The following is a 27,741-nucleotide window of genomic DNA, read 5'->3' as shown; positions in this document are numbered from 1 at the left end:
AGGGCATCTGCACTGTCTTCTCCCAGAAGGCGAGTGCAGGAATCAGTCACAACAGCTGCCCGTCTAGGCCACCAGCAGAATGCAGCTTACAGAGACCTCCAGATCGCTCCTCCCTACTTCCTGTTCTAGGTGGTAGTAGGCAGGAGAGGGAGGTACTCCTCCAATAAGATTCCTCCCAGCTGCTTAGTCCTTGCAGAAGTGGCATGGTGCAGTTTGTGCCCTGGCATCAAAGGAAGAACACTTGGCTAAGAGCATTTAGGGCTTCCACAAATCGTTTTCTAATTCTATTCCCGACCCTCCACTCTCACTAGATAAAGGGATTTATTAAGGTGCCAGGCAGAAGGAATTCTTCTAAACGTAAGTAAGCAAAACAAGACTTAGGATGAGTGAAACGCCGGACTCAATTGAAAAGATGCTCTTGGGAAAAATAAAGTGCCACATCTACAATCAAAGTCCTGGAAATGAGGCAGTTAAATTATTCTATATATTTACGTATTTATATCATCTATTAAATATATCCTTGCCCAAATGAATAGGGAAATATATTGTGATTTAAGCAATGGGTGGGACCAATGGCGCAATCCTAGGCTTGTCTGTTCAGAAGGAAACCCCTCCAAGTTTGACAGAATTAAGCCTGCAATCCTAGGCCCACTTACCTGGGAGCAAGTCCTGTCAAACTCAGGGGACTGAATTTTGAGCAGAAAGGCGAATGATTGTGCTATTAATCTCTATCTGTAGTAGCCCAAAGCTGCCAGATCTTGCATTATGCATTTATAAATAGATTAGGTTAGATACATACATATATCTCTATATCGTATATGGGCTCTTAGTAGAGCTGTTTGCTTTTTTTACTGATCTTTGATTTCGCGTTAACCTTGCGGGAGGCACCGACGGCGTCCCCTTTCTTCTGAGGTCTCCAAACGTCCCTCGCGCAGTCAACAGGTTCATAAAACAATTTAACTGGGTGGGCGCAGGATTTGTCCTCCTTGGCTTTCTTCAAGTGCATCCGTCCTTTCTGAAGAGAGTGAGGTTTCACATCAGGGGTGTTATAGTAACCGTGTTGGTTTCCTCGGCTGCTGCTGAGGCGAAGAAAAGGGGTCAGGTTTAACAGAGAGGACCCAGGAACAAGAGATGCACAATTTTAACAGCAACACATTTGTACGAAATATTTTGTATTAAGAGTATGAAATAACATACATACAGGCATCTGGGTTTCTTGCTGGATGATATATCTGTAAACTAAAACATACACGCTCGTTATTCAGATTGACGTGACATATGGAAATAGCTCTTTTTTATTCATTTATTTGCTGACTTATCAAAGTTAGATAAGTAGACAAATGCAAAAAAACAAAAAAGATCTTCCTAACAGCAAAGACAACCCAGGTCTCTTTGGTTCTGGGCCTTACAGTCCCCCAACCTGTGCACATCATCATATAGAGGCCTATAATCAGGAATGTGTGTAGCTTTGGGTTAAAATAATAATAATAAATTTATATTCTGCTATTCAGATTTTGCACTGACTGGCTGAACTCCGCAGCTTTTGTCTTGCAACCTGAATCTTTACTCAGAAGTTCAATGGGGCTTGCTTCCAGGAATGAAAGCACTGCATTTCATCCCAAACTATACAAAATGAGCAAACATTAGTTATTTTGCACCTATGATGTTTCCTATTTTACATAATCTATCCAGGTCTTCCTATTCATGTGGCAGAGTCAAAAAGTTATATGGGGCCTGAAGCTGAAAACTCATGATTTCTGGAACTCTTTCTCAGCTACTTGTGTGCAGGCATAACCCACGTTTGTCCAAACTTGTATTTGAAACCATAAGAACTAGAAACTCTTTTTTAAAAAACAAAAACAAAAACTGGGATTCTCACAATGGTGGGGACTGACTATTTTCTGTCCTTCAAAGAAATTCTCCCTCTCTTTCTCTCTCTCTCTGTCCCTCACACACACACAAATAAACACACACAACCTGCCTGTACTCAAAGCTTATATGTTGTGTCGGGGGTTGGGGGGATGGCCAGAAGGAAGCTACAAACAGTTTTAACCCATAGTCTCTGTTTAATCCAGTCCTTTGACTGCCACAAGGTCATGAATTTTAATGTTCTGGCATGCCTTTTAGATGTGTTGTACAACTAGTCCAATAAAAGATATCACTTTTCTTATTTCAATAACAGCTTTCAGGGCATTTACCTCTGACAAGCTTTTCGTTTGCTATTTTGCGTCTCCTGAACAAATTAGTAGTCACGGCTCATTTGCAGCCGTGTGACTATACCAGCAGAACGAACGTGCACCCTCAATTATCACGTTTCCTTGTTTATGCTTGTTTACTGCTACCTTTTTTTAATAAAAAAGGGTGTGTGTGTCTGATGCTCAAGAAGAAATTCGAGCTGTGAACTGAAATTTTTTCAGAGACTCAATGGAGGTATGATAAGAGTTATCACTGCCTGCAGGTACACATGCAGTCCCACAGTTGTCTCTGATTAAACAGACTTTTCTCATATTTGAAGCATTACCTTTTTTTAACCAGAAACCATGATGGGAACTTAGATGGCTTTCTAAGACGGCTGGACAAATAAAGCTATCAACGTCTGCAAGTCATGATGGCTTTATGCCACCTTCAGGTTCAGAGCACATGCCCCTGAATACCAGTTGCTGCAGATCATGAACTGGAGAGGGCTACTGCTCTCATGTCCTGTTCGTGGGCTTCCCAGGGGCATCTGGTTGGCCACTGTGGGCAGGGGCAGCCCAGGGCATTTTGCTGCCTGAGGTGAAAGACAAGACGGTGCCTCCCTGCATTCCATGTACCAAAGCTGATTCGACTGGTAGTCTAATCTAACTTCATCACCAGGACAGCATCCTCCACCGCACCTGAATACACCTGACTTAGCTTAAGGTTTCAGGGCAGACCAAACCTCATTGCTGCTGTCAATCCCACATCATCTGCCGCCTGAGGCACCACTTTTCCTAATGGCAGGGCCGGCCCTGAATGTGGAAAACATGACGCTAAGCTACATAGGCATTTGGTCTGATCCAGCAGGATGCTTCTTATGAGATGGGGGGAGGGGGAGGGGATGAACGTATACACATGGGCAACAATAGCACTATCTTGAATTGCAACCCAAGGATGAAAGATGTACTTTCAAAGGCTAAGGAGTAAACCCTACACAAATCTGCAGTGGAGTCCCTAAGTCTCTTTCCAGCAACTCTTCCAGCTAAGCTGGTGCCCAAAGTATAGCTTCCTTTTCCTTTGGACCACATCAGCAAAGCTGAGAGGGGGGTCTTGTCAACTGGGCAGAGGTTTGACCCCCGGAAGCACACTCCATTGTCTCTTGAGACAGATGCCAAACTGAACAAACAATATAGCAGAAATAGCCACCCCAACCCCTGCTCCACTAGAAAAAGAGCTTGGATCAGCCTTCCCGCCCCCGCTGCACCCTAGATGCTGTGGACTACAATTCCCATCAGTTCCACTTCCTGTTAATGTCTAATGAAAGAACACCCCCCTCATATTTTGCCTACCACATATTCATGGACATCGCTGTAGCTGCCCACGATCTGCTGATTCTGGTAGTACTCCAATTGCTTTTCTGCCAGATCCACCCGCTGCAGGAGATTCTCAATGAAACGCTGGAGCCTGGCTTTGCCGCGAAGCTCCTTCTCAGCAGCTTCCTCCAGGAAGTGATTAAATGTAACGACTTCTCTGAAATGACAAAAGTGCAGCTCTGCTGGCATTTGGAAGAACACTGGCGTTTCCTCCTTTTTGCTAGAGAGCAGAAGGAAAAAATGGACGGGTGCTAATTTTTAATTTAGGGACACTCTTGCCTGTGCTGTGAATATATTCAGTCCCAGGTGCAATGCTGACCTTCTCAGAACCACTTGCACGTAGCCAAATAAGCGGGCAACACTGGTGCTGGGGAGCATCCTTTAGAGAGGACAGCCCTTCAAACAGAAGGGTTTAAAGATAAAGGCCTTGAAGTTGCCATCAACAGTAAGCAACTGGGCCACAGTCTGAGCAGACACACAAGCTCAACTGGTCTCAGTCTTCTTCAGTATGGTAAAACTTACCATGTTTTTATTTCAGTTAAAGTCATTGTTTCTAAATACGCATCCATACAGATACAGTGACATATGCAAATAATATGCAAATATCTGTTCTTTTGAGTGTGAGAGGCATTTCCTTTGGCGGGGGGCGATGAATAAGTGACCACCTTAATGCTTCTAGAAATAACAATAAATTGAAGGCCTTTTCAGACAATAAGAAGCTTATTTATTTTGTGCCACAATAATTTGCCCCCTGTTTGAAAATGGGAAATACAACCTCCGGCACCTGAGAGGCATCTTAAGCCTGCAATGAGAGTTTTCTCATTCCAGAGGAGCTTCTCTTTGCTTTTCCTGCTGAATTTTGTGGAATCTGAATGCTTAAATGTGCACGGAAAGTCTCCTTAATGGGACCCAGGCATTCCTCTAGAATGGGGCCTTTCTTGAAGTGGGAGATGGTTTCAAAGGATTTTATGATGACATTATGCAGTTGTTTAGAGTGTGAGCGTCATTAGCAAAAGCTGAACCAAGTAAGAGGTGCAACAATGGGAACCCAATTAATCAACAAAATCCATTCCAAGAGTTCAGCAATATCTTGATTCCTAGAGAATTAGCAGGAGGTTCAGCAACAAAATCCAGCTGAAGTTAATAAGCATTCCCACTAGAATGCAAAACTGAACAAAACCCCCATTATGTCTTGAAGAACATAACCAAGAACATACTCAAGCCACAAGTGGTATCACAGTGCTTTAAATGTGTTGTGAGATTGCGGCCTCAGTATGGTAGAAGAGATGCCTCTGAAAGACTGTTTTCCTTTTAAAAACGGGGCTGGTGATTGATTGATTGATTGATTGATTGACTGACTGATGTGTTTGTGTGTGTGTTGATACTGATCTTTGCAGTGATATATGGAAGAAAAAGTGAATTGTTTTGTAGCAATCCCAGAATGCACGCACAGACACCCAAGAGACCAATTTGCTTGGAGCAGAACTGACTTCTCTGTACCCTCACTGGGCAAATATGCCAGTAAATATGCCAGTTGTTCAGAGACAGCCAAGCCATGCATATACAACTGAATGTGCAACTCTTTTTTCCTGCCTTTCTCTCTCCTGTCCTGGGTTGAACAGTAATCTCTCCAAAGGTTGGGAATGTATTTTGCTGTCTGTAAACTGCTTTGAGAGTGGCTGAGCGAGTGGCCGGGAAACAGCATATAAATACAACAACAGTGATGATGATGATTATTATTTATCTGTCCAAAGGCCCACATATGTTGCTGCCACAATATAAAGGGCTTCACTAGCATTCCCATTTGTTGCCATTCTTTCTTCTTATCTCAGCTGCACTCTATCCATCTTAGGCTGTTGGTTTCAACTCCCTCTTGCTCTTTTCAAGGCCTGTGACAAAAGATGAATGAGGCTCCAGCCTTATGCAATGCATTCTGGGATGTCGTATCCACACAACAAGCTGTTAGGAGCAGAGCTGCATGGGTTTTGGATTCTCCATGGGTTTCCTCACAGAGGGCAGTCCCAAAACACCAGTGCAGTGCAAGCACAAGGCAGGCAACCAAAGGCCAAAAGGGAATAAATAACCTTCATGGTACACAGTTTGCTCAGCTTCATGAGTTTGCAGCACTCCCTGAGAAGAGAAACATATCAACTTCTTCTTCTCTTGTCCCCTGCAGGACTTTATATAAAAAGCAAGGCCATTCTTAAGTGTGGGGAACCTCTGGCCCTCCTGACGTTCTTGGACTACAATTTCCATCATCCCTGACAGTTGGCCATGCTGACTAGGCCTGATGGGAATTGCAGTCCAGCAACATCTGAAGGCCCACATCTTCAGTTGAGGCAAACTGGGAAGAGGATGGAGATTAAAAAATCAGGTTGGCTCTAGGCGTGCGTGGAAAGTCATTGTGGTTGGTTGTTTGCTAGCTGTTTCTAAGAATTTTTCATGATGCTATATAATATATCTTATGTCGTACCCTGTGCTGGTATTGGTACTAATGGAGGGCAAGCTAGGAATTTTTAAAATGAATAAAGAACACCCCCTAAAAAAAAGGAAACCAATACAGATTTTGAGCTTTAATTGTATTATTGTAATAAGTATTAGAAATGTGAATCCTTTTACCTTTCCAGCAAAAAGCTCCCTAACCTATTTTTCTGCAATTTGTCAGGCTTATCCACTCTGAAGAGGCACCGGTGGATTCCATCCACTTTGGCCAAAAGAGGGGGAATTTATGGAGATTTTTAGATTTCCCCCATTATAGTGAATGGGGCACATACAGCTTTGTTTTACAGAGTGGCTCAGAGCATGAAGCATAAATCAAAGCAGAGAGAGCACAGTGTGACTTAGAAGTATATTGGGATTTTTAAAATAGCACAGGTATCTTGGAGACCGTGAACGTCCCTAGTATTGCATATAGAAATGCAGCCTAACTTACTAGTTGACACGTTTAGGATTGCTGCCTTAAACGTCTGAGCTATAGGGCTGGCTAAATTTAACAACAGCAGCACCATACATTTAATTTGAAAATATTCAGGTATTTTGAACTGCTTGAAGGGTGTCTAAGAGTGCTAACCGAGACCGCAGTCTTTCAACCATTTGCTCCATATTCCTTCTACTGGTGTTGATGAGGAACATCAGAGAGTGGGCAATCTGAGGGCTGCAGTCTTAAGTAGTTCACATATAAATAATGTATTGGCAATTACTACATTTTTAATGAATGCAACATGAAAGTATTTTTAGATGAGCTGGAACTGCCAAAATATCTTCGGTATCTGCTATGAAAGCCAGCAGGAAACCAGATTATGACTCCTTCCAAGAGACAATCCCATCAAATGCTGTTTGCACCACTTACTTTCCAATGAACTGAGGGTGGGAAGAGGGTACTTGAAAACAAGACATTTATGTCTTTACCTCCAGTTCTGAAGCTAAAGCACATACCCTTATTTATTGAGTAGCACCTTCTCTTACTGGATGCCATGAGAGCATAAATGTCTTTACCCTTATCGCACAGCTTGTTTAAAAGATCCATCGAATAAATTTGGATTGCTTGCATGATGCATGAATTAGTGTACCCTGATGTGTGCCTTCTTCGCATCTAAAATCAATGGTTCTATGCTTCAAGACAGAGATCATATGCTTTCTAAAGAAGCTAGGTACCCACTGGGCTGTGGAGAAAAGAAGACACAGGTGTGAAAGAGATGGGGAGCAGACATATAGTGAAACATTGGTGGGAAACTTGTGGCCCTCCTAAAGTTTTTGGACTTCAGTTCCCATCAGCCCCAGCCCAAATGGCCAATGGACGGGGATAACGGGAGTTGGAAATGCCAGCAATTTCAGGAGAGCCACAGGTTCCCTATCCATGACAGAAAGAATAAATGGATTAGCTGATAGACGTGTAAACAGCCAAATTCTGTGCATAAAGAAGCCCAGGTGTGATCTGCACTCCTAAGGGCTCTCATGCACATGTGAAGCAAAACCTACACATGAGGGTTCTTGCTCTCATCTGTGTTGCAAAAGATTATGTGTGTAAAGTTTCTTGGTTGTTGGTAAGAAGGCAGGGAAGTGGGAGCTGTCCGAGGGCAGATTGAGGTCCGTGGGCCAGTGCCTCACTCACCCTAACGGACCAGACACCAGTGAATACTGGCCTTCCTCTACCATACCTTGCCTTGCATGGCTTCCTAAAACAACCTCACCCCAAAACTCCTGTGACAGGAAAGACATGCATTATAGCTACTTCAGAGGTCAGGGGCCACATTGCCACACCCGGAGCATAAGTGAACAAAGCAATAAATGCATATTCTATCACTGTATAATAGGTGACCATACCCTCCAACATTCCTTCAGTGAAAATAGGGATATCCTATTTAAGAAGAAGAAGAAGAAGAAGAAGAAGAAGAAGAAGAAGAAGAAGAAGAAGACATCCCTATTATTATTATTATTATTATTATTATTTTACTATTTATACCTCACCCATCTGACGGGGTTGGCCCAGCCACCCTGGGCGGCTTCCAACATATATAAAAATATAATAAAACATGAAGCATCAAAAAACATCCCTATACAGGGCTGCCTTCAGATGGCTCAGGGGTCGGATAACTCCATACCCTCCAACATTTCTCCAATGAAACTAGGGAAATCCTAAGGAAAAGCAGGGCATTCTGGGATCAAATCAGAAACCAGGGTGGCTTCTGTAAATCCGGGGCTCTTCCTGGAAAATAGGGCACTTGGAGGGTCTGGGTTACTTTCCACACACATTCACACAGCCCTCCCTATCCTCAATCCAGACACACAAGAAGCATTATCAGAGTTCGACCCAGTCTAGCCAAATGAAAACACTGGAGAAGTTTGCAAACCATGGCCAGCAAAGGCCAGCTCAGGAGGGTGTGTGGCCTGAGGAGGATTCTGAGGGCCAACTAGAAAGGCCACATTTGACCTCCTAGGCCTGCGGTTCCTCCTCCCTGTCCTCCTTCCCCCCTTCCTCCCACTTACTCTTCCTTCCTGTGGAGCTCCTCCTCTGACTCCGTAAGCCGCTGCTTCAGCACCGCGATCATCTCCACCGCCACGTCCACTTGCCTGTTGAGGGCCCTCTCCCGCCTCTGGACTTCCTGCTTCTTCTGAGAAAGCTGCACAAAAGCTGCCCGAACCTCCAAGAGCTCGGCCGTCTTTTGGGACAGCTCTTTGGTAAGCTTGTCGATCCTCTTCTCGATCGTTTTGTCCACCGCCTCCACCATCCGGTTGAACTTCTCTCTCACGTGGGCCTCGAAGGAGGCTTTCGAGTCACTTGTGGCCAACCCTGGCTTAGAAATCGGCTCGTTGACGGATTCCCCTGACGTGTAATTTGACCCCAGAGAGGCAGGCCTTTCCGCTTCCGCCTCCAGCGGCTTCCTGTTCCTGGTGTTCTCCCGGGCCGTGTCGCAGAAGTTGAGATAGGACGTCTTTGGTTTCATGACACTGGGGCCGTCGCCAAGCATCCCTGGCGTCAGGGGCTCGGAAGAAGAGATCAGGTCTGCGTCTCTGAGGGAAGAAAAGAGGTTGCATTTTGTCAGAAGGCTCCGGTCTTCGTAACTGTGGCTGTATTCCAGATGGGCTCTCAAGGAGGACAGGGTCCTGAATCTGGTGCGGTCCCCGCATCGTGGGCAACGGAACGGCATGCAGACGCTGACATTTTCAAACGACTCCTGCCAGGGGTATCTGCTTTCTTCAAAAGTGTTCTGTTGCATTACTTTCCAGATCCTAAAAGAAAGAGAATCGTAGAATCATAGAATTGTAGAATCTGGAAGGGACTCTGAGCATCATCTAGTCCATCCCTCTGCATCATACCAGGTTTCTTAGTCTCAACTCCCATCGTTCTGCCCGGACACTGAGGTCCAGCTCTGAGGGCCTTCTGGCGGTTCCCTCGCTGCGAGAAGTGAGGTTACAAGGAACCAGGCAGAGGGCCTTCTCAGTAGTGGTGCCCAACCTGTGGAACGTCCTCCCATCAGATGTCAAGGAAATAAACAACTATCTGACTTTTAGAAGACATCTGAAGGCAGACTGTTTAGGGAAGTTTTTAATGATTGATGCTTTACCGTGTTTTTAATATTCAGTTGGGAGTCACCCAGAGTGGCTGGAGAAACCCAGCCAGATGGGTGGGGTATAAATATAGGTCTGCATCCCAATATAGCTGAAAGTTGGGAACTCTGCATGGAACTCTGCATGGAACATTTCTGAATTCTGCATCTGGGAAACTCCCATTTCAGGGGAGGAAACAGAAGAAGCTGCCTTCTACCATTGGTCCATTCCAGCTCAGTATAGACTACACCATCCGGCAGCAGTTTTGGGCAGATCTCTTTCCCAGCCCTCCACTCAAACAGGGATTGAGCATGCCTCCTTCTGCATGCAAAGCACATGCTCTGCAACTGAGCTAGAGGGAATCAGTTATGCAGATCCATGATATTTGCATACATTTATTTTCTCTCCCTAGCTGAAGTCAGCACTAAGATTTCAGCTTATTTTCAGGATTTGGGGGCTAGAATGAAGCTTGAGAAAGAGAAGGGAGTGCAGGAAGAGACAATGGTAGTGGTGGAATCAGCACAGTGGGAGCACATCTGCTGGGCACGCAGAAGGTCCCAGGCTCAACTGCTGGTTACAGCATCTCAGGAAGTAGCACTGGAGCAGCACCTAAGAGGCATCTGCTCCTCAAAGTAGAGAAGACTGAACCAGATGGACTCAGGCCCAATCCAATGTACACTTACGTTAAGCTTCATCAAGCTCATTGGGACTTACTTCTGAGTAAACGTGCATAGGTTCGAGCTGCAATTGCATAACTCAGCGTAAGGCGCTTTTCAAGATCTCTAATGGACTGGAAGGAGAACTGCATGTTCTCTCAAGAGAGAGTAGGTTCTTTATAGAGATAAGAACCTGAAGGAGCTCAAGAAATGTTAGGGAGCAGGAGAGGACACTTCTGAGACTCCTGTAAATTCCTTGCAGCACCTTCCTGCATTTTGAAGCCTTTCTCCATTAAAACACATGGTACCCTTAATTTTTTTTAAAAAAGGGAAATAGCAGCCCAAGGTAAGGTCTCTGAGACTAACGGGAAATAAGTGCAATAAGGATGACAACCTTTCAAGATCCTGAATTACCACATTTCAGGATGGTTTTATGAGGTGTTGTTTTTATTATGGGACCTGAATGATTGGGGTTTTTTTTTTAGTGTCAGCCACCCTGAGCCTTGGATGAACATAACAGCATCAATTTCATGCTAGGCAACTTGGTCACATGGCAGTGTGCATTCATAGACCTTCAGCTGTCAGCGTGTTTCCGGGATGTGGGCATGACTCACTTAAAGTTAAGCACTTTTCAAGCCTCATTGATTTTGGTGGGAGAGTTAAGCATCTGCTTAATGCTTCCACTTTGCTGTGCTCTTTACTGGTGTACTGTGCTGATTTGTCATAGGTGAGGAGGAAGGACCTTAGCTCAGTGGGACAGAACAACTGTCTTGGATTCAGAAGGTCGCAGGTTCGATCCCTGGTGTCTCCTCTGTGAAACCATGAAGAGCTGCTGCCAAAGTAGACAACAGCAAGCTAAATGGACTGATTGTCTGACTCAATATAAGGCAGCTTCCGATATCCTGACATACCAAAGAAATAAATGGGACTGAAAGGTGCTTAACTTTGGATGACACCGTTTACATACTCGTGCATTTCTGCAAACACAAACCAAGCCTTGTGTGGGACATGCAAATCAAGCTCGGTGTCAAAATAGGTTTGGGAAATTAAACAGGTCTCCTTCAGATTTCAGCCCGCAGCACGAAGTCATCGAATATCTGATTTGCAAGTCATTTTGAGGCCTCCTCTACATCAAAACCACAACCCCTGTTCATGAAATACTCATAATTATCGAGTACCTAGAAAACTAGGGCCTGCAAGGGATGCTGGAGAATTTTGGAAAAAGATAAAATCCTATATTTACAAATCTTCCTCGCAAGCTTGCTTTCTATTGGATGTGTCCTTTCGTAAGCATTGTGATATTGATATATCTGGGTCAAACGACGAGGCTTTCTATATTAGTCAAGTTGGGCAACAGACAGCGAAATATTCCATTCCTCCTCCTCCTTATCTTTGGCAAATCAACACCGCACACCACAGCACAGAGCACACAGCAAGGTGAAAGGAAGCTGAGCGCCGGCAATCTGCAGATGGGGGGGTGGAGAGAGAGGGAAGTGTGGATGTGCGCGCGTGTGCTTTACAGTGAAGATCAAAAGGGATGCTGGCATTGGGAACAGGGGGAAGAGGACGGCAGAGATGCAGCCTGGTACAGATGGAGCGGGTGGGAAGAAGGGGACCCGTATCTGTGGAGGACGGAGAAGCGCTGGCCACTATGCAGAAAGATGTCTGCAGGGAAGCGGGTTTGCTGAAAGCCACAGCCAGCGGTTCCTGCACGATTTGGGGGGTTTTGCAGCCTGGCAGGGCGCCTGGCCGGGGATGCCTGCCTGCCTGCCTGCTTGCCTCTCTCTGGCCCAGGTCTCCAATGCCTCTTGAGCCACCTGCATCGGGATCCTTCCCGGCCCCCTTGCGCCCTCCTTCGCCCCCCCCATGCGCCCCCGGCTCTCCCCGGGCTCCAGGCTGTGGCGCAGAGCGCAGCGCTTACCTGACTTGTTGCTGTGGCGGCGGCGGCGGCGGCGGCTGCCAGCGGTGCTGATGCTGCGGGGAAAAGCCGTTTTCAGCAAAGCCGTAAATCACGCCGAAGCCGGCGCGGTCACACCCCTCGCCCACTCATTCACACCCACCGAGGAGGAGGATGGCGAGGAGAGAGGCCTGCCTGGGTAGAGGCTGGAGAGCAGCGCAGAGATCCACGGGGAGAGAGGGAGGGAGGGATCCTGAAATATCCCACTGGAGGAGGAAGGGAGAGGAAAGCAAACGGGGGGGGGGGGCGCCGATGAGAGCAGATCGCCTGCCTTGGTTATTTTCCCCTCCAAAGGCGGAGTAAAAAGGACTAGGATCACAGGAGAAGTTTATGCATGTCACTTCTAAGTCCTGCTGTGCTCAGAGTAGTGCTCAGTAATGAGTTTAGGATTATTTTTATTTTATTTATTTTTGTTTTATCCTACTAAATTTCTAAACCACCCACCACCCGAGGACCACAAGGCAGTTTAAAATGTAAAAACCCAACATTACATAACATAGCAACAAATGGAAAACAAACCCCCCTCTGTGCATGCACATGCACACATTAATTAGCAGCCTAAATTACTTAATGCACTCTGCTCATGCTCAGTGGCCCTTTCATCTCTTCTTGCTTCATAATTCCCAAGGTTTGAGCCTTGGCGCTGAAACCCAAAACCCAGGGATGAGCCCACTTCCAAATTAAGGCCTGGGGCTGGAACATTTGTAGCTTTGCTCCCAGTGCAGTTCACTCAGTGGCCTCTCGGGTTAGGGTTATCATGCGGATAGGAATTTTAAAGCACTTTGTACACTTAAGTGTTCAAACAGTAATTCTTGACAGTCTTATGGCTCATATGATGAAATTCCGAAAGCAAGATACCAGAGTTAATGTGAGCAAGAACTTGGGGTGCTGAAAATGCCACAGAATATATTTAACACGATCATACGACTCAGCCATTCTCTGTGTCAGCCTATGGAACAACAACCTTTCTGCTGTGGCACCGCCTGGCCTAAGAATTTGCCTCACTGCAGAAGTCTACCAGCGCATGAATCTATCCACTAGATTATTAAAAAATAAATAAAAATACAAAGTATTTTTAGTTCTTGAAAGCTCATTTGCTGCTTTTAATGCAGGTCCATTATTTATATCACTGCTTTATTGCTGCTCATTTTTTGTTTTTTTTAAGATAAATTTTTTATTGTTCTAAACATTTTCGATCATCGCTTTCTAGAACTTCCTAGGATGTCACCTTGATCTTTTAATGGAAAAGCATTCTGCAAATAAAATAACTCTTGCCAATAAAACAGAGTGGATGCTGTTCTGGAAATTACCTTTAACAGCAGTCATAGGAATGGCACACGCAGTTGATGGACTATATGGAACTGGCCGAAATGACTGGCAGAATCCGAGACTTGGGAGAAGAAACAATTGAGGAGGACTGGAAAAAATTTAAAGACTATTTGGAAAAATATTATAAGTTGTATGAATGTTAAAAAACGCACCTTTTAGGAAATTCTAGCTTCAGTAAGGTTAAATTAAAGAAATGGAAATCAAGGTACAAGAAGTCAGAGATAGAATAATGAAACAACTTTATTGTGTTAAAATGAAAACGTACATGATTTGGGTCATAATATATTTGAAATTGGGTAACATGATAAAATGGAAGATACAATAAGTATTGAAACAAGTTAACAAATTGCAGATGTTATGTATTACAGAGAATGCAGGGTTGGGAGGACGCGGGGAAGTCCAGTAGATTTGGAAAAAAGAACAAGAAAATTTGTAACTTTCTTTTTCTACTTTTATAATATGTTCTTTATTCTTTTTTCTGTATTCATAAAACTAATAAAAAATATTATATAAAAAAAAATAACAGCAGTCAGGATTCAGACACGGAGGAGAGGAAAGCTGGTCCCAGACCCGAGTGGCTGCTGTTACCTGCCAAGGTATGGGACCCAAAACAGCATGGAGCTGGGAGCTTTTAGAGCTGTCTTCCTCAACCTGGTGCCCTCCTCCAGATGTTTTGCAGGTGGGAGATGTAGTCTAAAATATCTGGAAGGCTCCAGGTTGGAGAAGCCTGATTTAGAGCCCAAGATCCTTGGACTCAGGGGTAGTTCTACCTGAGCAAAATATTAAATTTCTTTTAAAGTGGAGCTTTTTTTATTATTTAATAAAGTAGATGATAATCAATTTTGTCGTTTTAATTTAAGTAACATGTGCTTTGACAGAAATGTGCCCAGGAATGTTCTGAAGCAGTCACTTTGGGTTTTTAGATGTGCCACTCAGTGAAGTACCGTATTTTTCCTTCTATAACACGCAGATTTTTTCTTCTAAAAAGGAAGGGGAAATGTCTGTGCGTGTTATAGAGCGAATGTGTGGTCCCTGGAGCCGAAAAATCATGCAAAAATCAAATCGCGGCGCTGCACGCTGCACGGAGAAGCGAAACCTGAAAAGAGGAAGCGGCTGCTTTCCTGCATACTGCCTCAGGGTCTTACTGCCCACCCTTCTCTGTTTCGTTGCTGTGTTTGCTGAAACGGAACAAAGAGCAGGGAAAGCCCCTCCCCTCCAGGCAAGCTCCGGTGCTGCTGCGGGAGAGGGAGAGAGAGGGGGGAAGGGAGAGAGGGGAGGGGGAGGGAGAGAGAGAGGGGGGAGGGAGAGAGAGAGAGGGAGGGAGGGAGAGAGAGAGAGAGAGAGAGAGAGAGAGAGAGAGAGAGAGATGGCTGGCTTGGGTGGGGGGAAACTTTTGCCTTTCTTTCCTCCCTCCTGTTAAATCCCTCTCCTGCATTCTTAGCCAGCTGCTTCTCTGCACACCCCTCTAATGCCCCTTCTTTGTTTTTCCTTCGCTCCCCACTTAAAATGTGGTTACAAAGCATGGATCCTCAGGATCTTTGCATTGGGTCACCCCAAATTCACCATCAGATCACATAGCATGTCCATGGCTACAGCCTGCCCCCCCTCAAATCACATACCCACTGTTGCCTGGGGCTGCAATGGTGCAAAAACGTGGTTACAAACCATGGATCCACATGGATCCTCAGGATCTTTGCATTGGGTCAGCCCAAATTCACCATCAGAGCACATAGCATGTCCATGGCTACAGCCTGCCCCCAAAAAACCACGCACCCACTGTTGCCTGGGGCTGCAATGGTGCAAAAATGTGGTTAAAAAGCATGGATCCACAGGAATTCTCAGGATTTTGGCATTGGGTCACGCCAAATTCACCATCAGATCACATAGCATGTCCATGGCTACAGCCTGCCCCCCCCAAAATCACGCACCCACTGTTGCCTGGGGCTGCAATGGTGCAAAAACGTGGTTACAAACCATGGATCCACAGGAATTCTCAGGATTTTGGCATTGGGTCACCCCAAATTCACCATCAGATCACATAGCATGTCCATGGCTACAGCCTGCCCCCCCCCCAAATCACATACCCACTGTTGCCTGGGGCATCAGATCACATGTCTGTGGCCACAGCATGAAGCACAAAAATGATACATCCACTGTTTCATTCAGAATGTTTTTTCCCTTGTTTTCCTCCTCTAAAAACGATGTGCGTGTTATGGTCAGGTGCGTGTTATAGAGCGAAAAATACGGTACTCAGCTATAACAAGTAATCAATAGTATTAGCTGGCATTAAGGTGTTTGTAGTAACTGACTTTGGTACTTATTGTCAACTGGCTGCAAGACCAGTTTTCTCCCTCTCTCCTTCAAAACCACTGTATGATATTACAATATTCACAAGCTGATTTATATTTTGGTCTGGTAACTGAAAAGTGCTCAGGTATAACTGGTTGTGAACTCTTTTACACTCCGTTGTATTATTATGTAGTAATTGTTTATTTACCTATTTTGTACTTATGGCTTTGGGAGTAATTGGATTAGAGTTACCTAAGCAATATAAAAATGTATTTATGTATGTGACCCCTGATGCTAGAATGTTATACGCCCAAAGATGGAAAGAATAAAATGTCCCAACAAAAAAAGAATGGTTAAAGAAATTAATGGACTATGCAGAAATGGCAAAACTCAAAAAAAGAATAAGAAATCAAGAAGATCACGTTTTTAAGAAAGAATGGAACTCATTTATAGTATATTTCCAAAGTTATTGTAAACAAATTAAGATGTTAGCAGGGTTAATGTAAACAACCTGCAGTAAGAAACAACAACAACAACAACATATAAGTAACATAGAGGGTAAATAACAAATTGGTGTAGTTTGGATATGCAGTAAATTAAAATATAAACAAGGAATTGCAGAAAGAGGAGGAGGGGGTGTCTAAATGAGAGAATGATTGTCTGTGATTTAAATTTATTTTTATTTTGTATATTGTAAAAGTTTTTTTAAAAAAAATGTATTTATGGCTGTATGTTAAAAAAATGTTTTCTTGTGCTCACCATTCACCCCAGACTGCTGGTGTGTCCACCTTCCTGGCTATCAAAGGGCTCTGCCTTCTCCAAGACTAAACAGGCATCATAACAGAAGAAAAAGTCCTGTCGTGCAGATGAAATGTATCATAGGAAGGGAATACACAACAGGCCTCCTATGCTTGATCTTAACAGTCGTTCAGGGCTATGGGGAAGGAGATGCTTCTTTATGCTGGCTGATCCTAGACTGTGTACAGCCTAAAAAGTAAAACAAACCAACCAACCAACCAGCACCTTAAATGGAATCCAGCAGGCAGTGTTGTACTTGCAGCTCAGTGCAGTGTGGTAGCTCGTGTGAATCGCAAGATTATGGTTTTGGGAGTGGTTTTTTTCCTACTTGCCGTAGGTAAGGTTCCCCCCCATGGAGCTCATCAGCAGTCAAGCCTGGAAAAGCGGGGGAGAGCTTTGCCAAATCCTCATCTCTCTGGGGATGGCCTCAGTCATCAAATCCATAAACTGGGTCCATGGGACAACCTCAGAACTGCAACTTAATTTAACATCGTGGTAGTGGAGTGGCACCAAACAAAGTGAATACTGTAGCTAGGAGCAGTTGCTCCAAAACTGCATGCTACTTTACATCAGACAACAGGAGAGAGAACTATTGAAAAGTTTTTTTTTAAGAGTGGTGTAGTATACCTTGTGAGTAACATATATAGGCCGCATACCTTGGCTGAAAAACAGGAAGATGCTGATAAAGGGGCCTTTGATGTGATTAAGGCTACCTCCACTAAATGATTCACCAGAAAGCCACATCAAAGGAAGAGGTTTGGACTGCATCTTAGAACTTACTCTAATCTCTCAAGTGTAGGGAGCTATGAGCCATCTTTCAGATGAATCACCTCAGTGTACTGCTGATAAGGCAAAGAAATAAATAATAGGTTGGACATCTAATAAGGTACTGATTAACTCTTTATGCACATCTCTGTAAAAAAAGAGAATAAGATCAAAATAGCCGGTGTGCTGTATTGTGGTTTGAGTGTCAGATTAGCACCTGGGAGAAACCAGGGTTCAAATATCTCATGGGGGGGGGCTGGCGCTTTTATCAAGCTGCTTTCATGTGAATCAGTTACAGAAAGCAAGCTAGTGGTGGCTAAATTAAGCCGCTGCCAACAGGCAAATGTCCTAGGCCAGGCCTGTGCGAAGATGGAGGCAAAACCAGCTGGGAATCACAAAACTCTGATGCATCTATACAATTGGTTGTATAAGTTTAAAACACCTTCCTGAGCGCTATCTGTTAAATTTGGATTGTGTATGATTAGATGCTTGCTGATACACCCTTTCCCGTGCGTGGAATAAGTCTTGCAGTCATTCTTAGCATGGTATGAGTGGTTTTCTGGTGCTCCAGGTGATTCCAGAGACCATGGTGAAGACAATAGTGAGGATTGCTGGAGAGCCCAATGTTTACTTGATGTTTCCACTGCATGCTGAAGAGGCCATTCACTTGACAGTTTTGCATTTGGAAATTCAACTGAATACCAGCTTGACTTTTCAGCAGCACAAATTGCCATAATGGACAGTTCTCTCCCACAGCAGAAAGGGGGGGGGGGAGGGGGAAGCTGCTGTCTAATTTTTTTTAAGCCTTCAATCACCTTCCCATGTGATAGCCACAAGGAGAAAATGTGATGGTCCACAACGGGCAAACCAACCAGAAGGAAACAAAGTTTCAGAATTGCTGCTCTTATGCATTCATTTTTTCCACAATACTTTCCCTCTCAAAATAGTTCAAATGGGACTTCCGGGTTGGCGCCATCGCCGAATGGCGGGCTCCCTCCGTGCTCCGGAGGGAGCCGGCTCGGCAGGGGTTGGGTTCTACCGCGCCGGCGACGCGGGGACCCTCAAAAGCCATGGGCACGGAGCCCCATGGACATGGTGACTCGGCTGGCACCTTTGCGCCCCTCCCCGGCCCGCGAAAGAGCCTTTTTAAAGGCTAAGGAACGGGCGCCTGGGGGGGGTGGTGCTTTGAGTCCGCCGCTCCCCCTGCCGAGCGAAGCCGCATGCCATTCGGTGGAGAGCGCTGGCTTCTTCTATTGAAAATTTGGATCTAAAAGAAGAACCCGTGAGTAATTGGAATATGGACTAAAAAGAGGGATAAATTTTTAAAATTTGGAGCGAACGGGGGAGGTGGAAAAAGGAAGTCAGCCCCCCCTTAATTGTAGAAAAGACAAAACAAAGGACTTGACAACTAAGATCGAGTGTAACCCTATCTTGATGAACTAACAACTTCGCGAGGGAAAATTATAAGTTTGAGCTGGAGGAGAAAAGGAGAATTTGCATTAAAAAGCAATCCCCCCCCCCCCCGGAATCCCTGGAGCGATTCGCGAGAATACCTGGAGAAGAGTAATGGAGGTTTTGACAGCTGTCAAAGAGCTGTCAAAACGGAAGAACAAAATAGAGACGGTGTTTTGAGGACTTTGCCAGTTACATTTGGATATAAATTGGATATAAATTGTTTCAAATAAGGATCAACAAGCTATTTGGACTGGTGGATGTGATCTGGAAGGGAACTCAGTTACTGTAATCCATCTAGAGGAGCTGAGGGATACTGCATGTGTTTTTGTCAGGAAACTTGAACAGTTGAACAGAACTTTCAATCTCCTGGGAAACTGCAGAAATGGAACATTATTTTGTCTACAGAGGTCTACATACTACAAGAAACAATGGATTTATCTGTTGGAAAATGAAAGGGACATGACGTAATGTTTTGCTCCTGAATAACAAGCCTCTGCAGAGGAATTAGAAGCTTTTGGAAAAAGAACCTTTCTGCGGGAGAACAGGGAAACAAAAAGAAGGAGAGTGACCGACAAGAATAAGGAAACAACAAGAACTGGACAGAACTGGAAGTGGGGACATTTGGGATATCCAGATTTGACAAGCTTATGGAAATAAAATTGGAGTTTTTACTCCTGGATACAAAAATCTGGATAGAAGAAATGGGCCCCTTTTTGAGATAGACTCCTTCTAAGATTGGACACTTGTGATTAAAAATGACTGGTAAAGAATCAGAGGGATATGGGTTTAGTGAAATGTGGGAACCCCAGGAAGATATTAGAGTTGGAGGGATAGAAGGAACGCAACAGGGAAAGAGGGGAGGGAAATTTGGAATCCAAAGGCTGTAAAATTATTTTCTTTATTTTCTTTTCATCTGCACTATATTTGAAAGGGGGGAACTTGTGGAAGGGAATAAACAGATCTTAGGGGATGGGATTTTGAAAAAATTGGGTTATTGACGATGATTGTAATTTGGGGATAAGAACTTGTTGAATTTAATTGTTTATTTAGAAGATTTGGAACACAAGAGGGGGTGGGAGGGGGAAGTCCTGGTTATTGGAAGAAGTGTATAAATTGGATTTAATTTGTTTTAATTTGGAAAATTTTAATAAAAATTATTTTTTTAAAAAAAACCAAAATAGTTCAAATGAAGGTGAGAATCAGCTTGAATAACTACAGGTGGGAATATACTCCTATGTGTTTGGATCCCTCCTATCATTCAGAGCTGTTTGGCTAAACGTGGCCAGTTTTTTCTTTTTTAATATCAAAGGAGAGGGAAATGTTGTGGATTTGCATTAATTGTTTATATACCTATAAAAGCTCATACAGTACATCTCAATTTTCAAGCCAATTTACTAAATGGGGATGGGGGGAGCAGAGGAAGAAGCAGCCTTCTTTTCTGAATTATTTCTGTTGTCAAGACAACAAAAATGTAGCACACGGAAAAAGCATTATTAATCTAGTGGCGTTATGTCGGTTCAAGTACATCAGCAGCATTCAGTCTTTCTTCGCCGTCTAGGAATAACAATGACTTCTCATAGGTAACTATTTGCCACAGTAAAGCTGCTTTGTTAGAGACATTTAATATCCTTTTAAACAACAACAACAAAATAGTAAGGGGGGGAGTGGGTGCCAAGAACAAACCATTTATGAAGGCCTTGTTTAAATGTTTCGTTACTTCTTTGGCATATTTACCAAGCAGTACTAGAGTTGGGATATAGAAAAGCTTGCTCCGGTTGATGGAGGCTGTGGATGAGGAAAGAGCACAGAACACCCTCAAAACAGAATTGACAATGCAGAGTAGTTACCCACCCCTCAACACTCCGCTTTTACTCGCATTCTCAACCATTTAAAAGTAATTTTCAACCCACCTACCCCCAGCTGAATCCGGAGAGATCTCAGCTTATCGGGTTAACCTTGAGAACGGAGCTGCGAGTTTAAAAAGACAGACAGACAAACAAACAAATAAACAAACGTTTTCCTCCACTAGATGGTTCCACATACAGTGGTACCTCTGGTTAAGTACTTAATTCATTCCGGAGGTCCGTTCTTAACCTGAAATTGTTCTTAACCTGAAGCACCACTTTAGCTAATGGGGCCTCCTGCTGCCGCTGCACCACCGGAGCACGATTTCTGTTCTCATCCTGAAGCAAAATTCTTAACCGGCGTCTGTATGTAACCCAAGGTACCACTGTACTACATCCTGGTCTGTCTGACTAGCTTCACCCAGCTTGATATATTGTGTGTAAAGAGTTCATAGAGCTCTTCTCAATGTCCAGTCCTCCCCCCCTTGTTGTTTGACCTCAGTGGTTTGCACCCTTTCCTCTCGAGCAATAGAAAATAAAACTGGTCTGTTATCTATGCAGCTGCCCTTCAAATGTTTGAGGATAGTTGACCTCTTAGTCAAAGGTCATTTGGAAAGCAGAAGCCTTGACCTGGCTATGAAAACAAACTCCTCTTCTGATAACATTCTAAAGCTTGGGGCCACGATGAAAAGGCCCTGCTTCTCACAGAGGCAAATCTGGCCTCCATGTGAGATAACATTTCAATGCAGGGCCTCTCTTGCAGATCTTACTGCAATGAGGCCCCCTCTGGAATATTATTTGGATACTGTCATTATATGGACTGGACCCGAGGTGGCCATGGACTTAGGGTGGAGTTAGCAATTTCTTCTCTTCTGCTCTTGTCTAAGATGGAAGGTAAAGTTCTTGTTAAGGTTCCTGGCTGTTGTGTCCTCTAAGCCCGCCATGTTTCCTGGTATAATCAGGACCCAGGCCCTTTAGCCTGTGATCATATACACACTTACCTAAGATTAAGTCCCATTGAGCTCAGTAGGGATTATATCTGAGTAGACATGGGTATGGTTGCACTGTTACAGCTTTATCCTGCATTTGATTACAGGTTCAATGCTCATCATCTCTAGGTCGGGCTGGGAGAAACCCAGGCCCAAAACCCTTGAGAGTGGCTGCCAATGTAGACAATACAGAGCTGGATGGGCCAATGGTCTGACTCCAGAAGTTTCATATATTCTGACAATTTAGGTCCAGAAATAATTTGGCTGCTTGGAATTCATTTTTACATAGCACTCATTCTGGAGATGAGGTACTAATATCCTGTGATAAATGTGGCATGTTGTCATTAGTACTAGCAGTTGGGATTGTCAACTTTTTTCCTAGAAGGGCACCTGTACTGTTAACTTAATGGCCGCAAAGCAGCAGGAAATTCAGCACAGGAGTTTTCTTCACCACTGTACAGTGGTACCTCGGGTTAAGTACTTAATTCGTTCCAGAGGTCCGTACTTAAGCTGAAACTGTTCTTAACCTGAAGCACCACTTTAGCTAATGGGGCCTCCTGCTGCTGCCGTGCCGCCGGAGCAAGATTTCTGTTCTTATCCTGAAGCAAAGTTCTTAACCTGAAGCATTATTTCTGGGTTAGCGGAGTCTGTAACCTGAAGCGTATGTAACCTGAAGCATATGTAACCCGAGGTACCACTGTATATGCATACCACAAAATGCTTCACCTACTGAATTTATGCATGTCATACAATAATAAAAAAGCAGAGAAGTCCTAACAGCATTATTATTTTTTGTACCACACTGTAGCTTGTGTAAAACCTTGGCTATCCACAGAACCTTTCCTTTGTTCTATTTCCCTCGTATCAGCCAAGAGATAAAGCTCACAGCCTGACAGATCAATTAATCTTATTCTTTCCTTTGATCATGTTACGATTTTGCCTATTTCTTTGACTAGTAAGTCTAATTTAAGACCCATACCACTATTTAAGCTTCAACAGCAGCTTCACGTTCCAGATAGCTAAAAACGATAAATGCAATGGCCACAATCAAACACAGAGTTGAGTGTGATGAAACCCCTGAATGCATATATAAGTTATAAGTAAAATGGAATCAAATTTTAAAAACTTCACAAAGTTCCACCATTCAGTTCACCCAGAAATTATAGAAACTACTTTCAGGTGAGAAGAACAGAGAGACTACTACGTATCAGCTCCAGAAAAGTCACAGGTGCCACATACCATTTTCTCCCATTTTCCCCGTCTCTTTCCTTAGAAGGCCTGCGTTTTTATAAATACAATATTAGGTTAAGGACTGGTGAACTACAATAACATATTTTTTTGTAATGCATACTTTTTTGCTGTTCTGTTTTGTTTTCTACATGGGTACCATTTCTTTTCTTTTCTTTTTTGTGTCTTACCTTACTCCGTTCACTTGTAATTTTGTACTTTTTATATTTTCATAAAGAATATAAAAAAGGGAGAAATCCTGCCTTTTGATATGAAAGGCTATACATTTTGCCTCAAAGCATATCAATTTAAATTTGATTTGATTTAAGTTTTATATTAATTATGTTAGGTTGTAGGTCAGTGGGGAGGGGACTTGAGACCTCTTTCAGATCACAGGCAATGAGATGGACATACAACACGATACCCTAAAACACACATTCATACACACACACACACACATCATAGGATCATAGAATTGGAAAGGACCCTGAGGGTCATCTAGTCCAGCCCCCTGCAATGCAGGAATCTCAACTAAAGCATCCATGACAGATGGCCACCCAACCTCTGCCACCTCCCAAGGGAGTCCGTTGCACTGTCAAACAGCTCTTAACTGTGTCTTCAGCTCTGCTGTTTGCTTGTTGTTGCTGGTGCAACTTTTTAATGCTGCAGAGCTGGCTGAGACTGGCATTAGTGCTCAACATTTAAGAGTACATGCAACCGAGGAAAAAAGTTAGGCTAAGGGAACAGGAAGCTTCCTCTGCAGCAAATAAAAACTTCCATTCTTTCCCGTGAAATCAGGACCGTTATTTATGATGCATAAAGATCATGGCAGACAGAATCAAAACAACTGAAGGGCAGGAGGGTGGAATTCACTTCTGTCTAGGCAGAGGTCAATTAGAGGTCCACACATACAACATATATCTGACTTAAGCCTCCGAAAAGCTTAAAGGAAATCTAAAAAGTGGTGTGTGAGCCTTGCATTGATTCTCTGCCCTGGCATACATTTCACCCAATTACCCACTGAACAATATTTCTTTTTGACGGCCTGTTCCTGTATCTCCCCCTGCCATACACGCCCTGCACACAAACTTGCAGTCTTCAGGCAGTTCTCTGATTCCAACAGGATTGCTAGTGTAAGATTTATAGCACTGCAACCTCGAAACCTCAATACGACAACAAAATTCTGTGTTGCTGAGAAGTTACTTGTGGATAAATTCATACAGGATTGATCTCTTACAGTGCAATCTCTACACCAGGAGCCTTCAACATATTCAGAACCAGGATCTACCTTTAACCCAAGCATGCGCTGAGGGACTCCTTCTTTTCTCTTTTTCTAACCATGTATTTGTATGGTGAGTGAAAGAAATCTAAGGCAATACCTGCCAGTGGGTCTGGACTCACCAACTGGAGACCCAAGTTCTATGTATCCGCTCAAAAGCAAGCCCCTTTCAGGTCAGTGGGAATTATTCCTGACTAAGTGGGTGCAGGATTTCAGCCTGGCAAAGCAATGCAAAGAGGGCCCAGGGAGGCATGGGAGGCTGGCACAGCAGAGGAGCCCAGGTTTCACCCCTTACCAGGAAAAGGATCAACTCAGGATCTAGTGGAAAGTCTTATTATGGTTTAATATGGAGGAATGGTTGCTGAAGAAACTGGAGACGAAGCTGATATGTTCAATGAGAGGATAACTATTGCTGACATTTGTTAATAATAATAATAATAATAATGAGAAAACACCCTTTGGACTTTTTCCGTAAAAAGAAAACTGAATTAATCCATTTCAGTCGGAAGATTGGGGAAATATTGCCTAATGAAAAGTAGATGAGTTAAGAGTCGTTTTAGAGTGAATAGTTTCTTTTCTGTGACTGTTTCTCTTTATCCCTTTGCTTTTATTTTTATTTAGATGAGTTTCTTTTATTTCATTCAAGTATGAGAAAGCTTTAATATAATTTTATTTTTTAAGAAGAGGATCCAGTGCATTCATGGTCAGCCTTGTTCCTCCTCCTCAAAGCCAGCCTGAGATGCTTTGCCACTGCAGGCAAAACACTCTGATACCACCCCTGTCCTCACAATGTGTCCCCCTTCCTGCCCCTGCTGTCACACCTCTGCTGCCACCAACCCTGCCACCACAACTGCATGCTTACCTGCAGCTGTGGCTACACTTCCACCACAAGGGCGCAGCTGCCGGAGTGGTGAGTGCTAAGTTGTGGGTGAACATATCAGATGACACAGCGATTCTTCAAACAGCTCTTGTTTATTCACAGGCCAGAACAGAACTGGGCTGAAGGGTTCAGCCAACCTGCTTATATAGAGCTCAACTACAAAGCAACAGTAACAACTTTCTGTAACTATCCAATCACTGAACGTCACTTTCAATTCCTTATTTGCATATGCGGACCTGAGTAAAAACTATCTACAGTATCCCCCTGCTGGCCCAGGGTGAGAACTTCAGTACATAACAGTGAGGGCAATGGTGCTGTGGCAGTAGTGGCAGCACCAAGGTGGAGAGGGGGTCAAACCTGCCGCCTGAGGCAAATGGCTTCCCCTTGCCTCATTTTGGGTTCATACACTGGCCATTACTGGCGGAATCATCCCACCAACAGAGCCCGATGAAGAGACGCTTCTGCCTCATCCTAATTCCCTCCAGCAATGTTGATTTTAGGGGCTTAAGGTTGCACTGTTAGCCACCTCCAGTTCTTCAGCACTCGTTCCTCTTTATTTATTGACTTCCATTGACGAATGGCTTCTGATAAAACGCCTCTGAACAGTTATGCCAAATATTTTTGTTTCTACACTTTTAGGAATTTGCATGCAATCAGCTGGGTCCCTTTAGGCAGTTACAATGGAAAAATCAATAAAATAATCATCCATAAGCACTGAAAGCAATCGATATACGAAAGCAACACCGTGCAAGTTTAGTGGGGAAAATATACGAGTACTATACACGTACCCAAGCGTTTGCCCTCATAGTGCAACGTAAACGCATCCTGAAGTGGTGGTTTTCATTAGCATTGCTTTTTCTGGCATCTGCTTTGCTGCCGTTTGATCTGATTCACTCTTACAGTTTCATGTGAAAATATGTCCTGGGAAAACATCAGCAGACACTGTCAACTGGCATCTCTCCTTTTAATGCGCAGAGCAAATTCCTTTCCAAAAAAAGGTTCAAAGAGCTGGAAATGCATTCCTGCTTAGAAAGGCGTAGTGATGCAATTAAATATTAAAGACTTCAAATACCATTAAAAAACACCCACTAAAAGCAGGAGGTGATTCCGCCCCCTCCCCAACACAAAAATCTGACTTGAATTCAAGTGAACTCCACATTTTAGCCAGTTAATTGAACAGGAATTTCTGAGGAAACCTGTGTTCTGGTCAGGGACAGTCATTTTGCTTCTTCTCTGTCCCTTGCTCTCCAGCGAGGATCAAGTCCGTATGTTGCCAGATTCATTCCCACAATAAACAGAGATGTTTGGGCAGCTAGCCTTTGTGTATTTTGCAGTGTGCCAGGTGGGGAAAGTAAAAAAAAAAAAGTGGGTGGTGGGTGAGGGACACAGAAATTCAAAGGAAGACACGTTTGATTAGCCACATCGGGCTGCTCATGAGACTTGGGAGATTAAGAACTCCATATACCCAATGGTTAGCTGGTTTGGCACTATTTCCTCCTGTATTTCCTTACAACTCAAAGCTTGTTGCCTTTGCTGTAATCTAGGCTCCCTTGAGAACCCAGGGGGAGAAAAACAAAATGGAAAGATTGCATCAAAATGTGCTTTGCTCTCATAGTTCCGTCTTCATAATGGATGATTAACCGCCGCAGCCACAAACCATAGCTGTCAACTTACAGATTTGAAAATAAGGGACCAGCAGCCTCGAAAATAAGGGATCAGCAGCCAAAATAAGGGATTTTCCAAGGGGCGCAGGTATGTTCAACTTCTAAGCCCCTCCGAGCCAAAGGCAGAAAGCCCGGCCAGCAGCCAAACGAAGCCTCAAGCGGTGGTTCCCACAGCGCAACAACCCGGCAAAGGGGATGCAACAAGGAAATAATAGTAATAATAAATTTTATTTATATCCCGCCCTCCCCAGCCGAAGCCGGGCTCAGGGCGACTAACAACAATAAAACAGTACAACAGTACAAATCACCGTCACCTCTCCGCTGGGAAATGCTGAGCAAAGGCGAGTCCCAAGGCAACACGGCTGATTTGATCAGCACAAGGCATGCAAGCTCCACCCCCAGTTGTTCTTAGACTCCTTATTGGGTGAGCAACGCAGCCAAGCAACACAGTTGTAGTCTCCCTCCTCCCTGGCTGGCAAGGAGGGAGGGAGAGGAGCTGCTTCCTTTGAAACCCGGGAAATTTAAGGGACATCATCAATAAGGGACAGCAGCGGGACACAGCGCTGGGATAAGGGACTTTCCCGCCATATAAGGGACGGTTGACAGCTATGCCACAAACCAGTTGGCGTTTGGATTTAATCCTAATTCTGACAGGGCACAGGCAGAGTGACATGAGCTGTCAGGGACACTCTAGCATCCTATTCAATGTGAACACAGCAGTTCTGTCCCTTTGGGGGTGAAGTCAAACTTTTGGAAGTTGCAGCGCCTGCTGTGGCTGTGGAGACCGATGCGGGAGAGACATGTTTTGTTGCAGCTGGGGCAGGTGAAAGCGTCTGGTTGTGCTGCTGTAGATGCACCATGGCTTTTCTTCTCTCTACACTCCTCTCAGCGGTCATTCCTCCTCTGGTCACTGCTATGGATGCACAACCTGACTGCCTGCAGTCTCTGGGCACTGCGGTCATCTGCAAGGGATTCCCACATGGCGGGGTTTATAATGTTGCCTGCCTCCA

The 27,741-nt window shown here is 44.2% G+C and overlaps 1 protein-coding gene across 4 annotated transcripts; it reads right to left on the bottom strand.

Moving 5' to 3' along the window:
- ZNF365 (zinc finger protein 365) lies at positions 1 to 25,873 on the bottom strand (the record flags this gene model as incomplete). 4 transcript variants are annotated; one of them, XM_083740487.1, is made up of 6 exons in its annotated part: positions 936 to 1,079; positions 1,198 to 1,239; positions 3,528 to 3,708; positions 8,538 to 9,281; positions 12,177 to 12,229; positions 25,856 to 25,873. In XM_083740487.1, the coding sequence occupies 6 exons, from the start codon at positions 25,871 to 25,873 to the stop codon at positions 1,047 to 1,049; spliced, it is 1,071 nt and encodes a 356-aa protein (XP_083596613.1). In that variant the 3' UTR covers positions 936 to 1,046. The 4 variants fall into 4 exon arrangements, with proteins under 4 accessions (XP_083596612.1, XP_083596611.1, XP_083596613.1 ...); XM_083740486.1 differs by lacking the exon at positions 25,856 to 25,873 and having other exon boundaries at positions 1 to 1,079; positions 1,202 to 1,239; positions 12,177 to 12,427; XM_083740485.1 differs by lacking the exon at positions 25,856 to 25,873 and having other exon boundaries at positions 1 to 1,076; positions 1,202 to 1,239.
- Positions 25,874 to 27,741: the final 1,868 nt, after the last annotated feature.

This window comes from Podarcis gaigeae, assembly GCF_964106915.1.
Source record: "Podarcis gaigeae genome assembly, chromosome: 5".
Classification (NCBI taxonomy): domain Eukaryota; kingdom Metazoa; phylum Chordata; class Lepidosauria; order Squamata; family Lacertidae; genus Podarcis; species Podarcis gaigeae.
The sequence above is the reverse complement of the archived record's forward strand: the minus strand, read 5'-3'. Positions and strand labels throughout refer to the sequence as shown.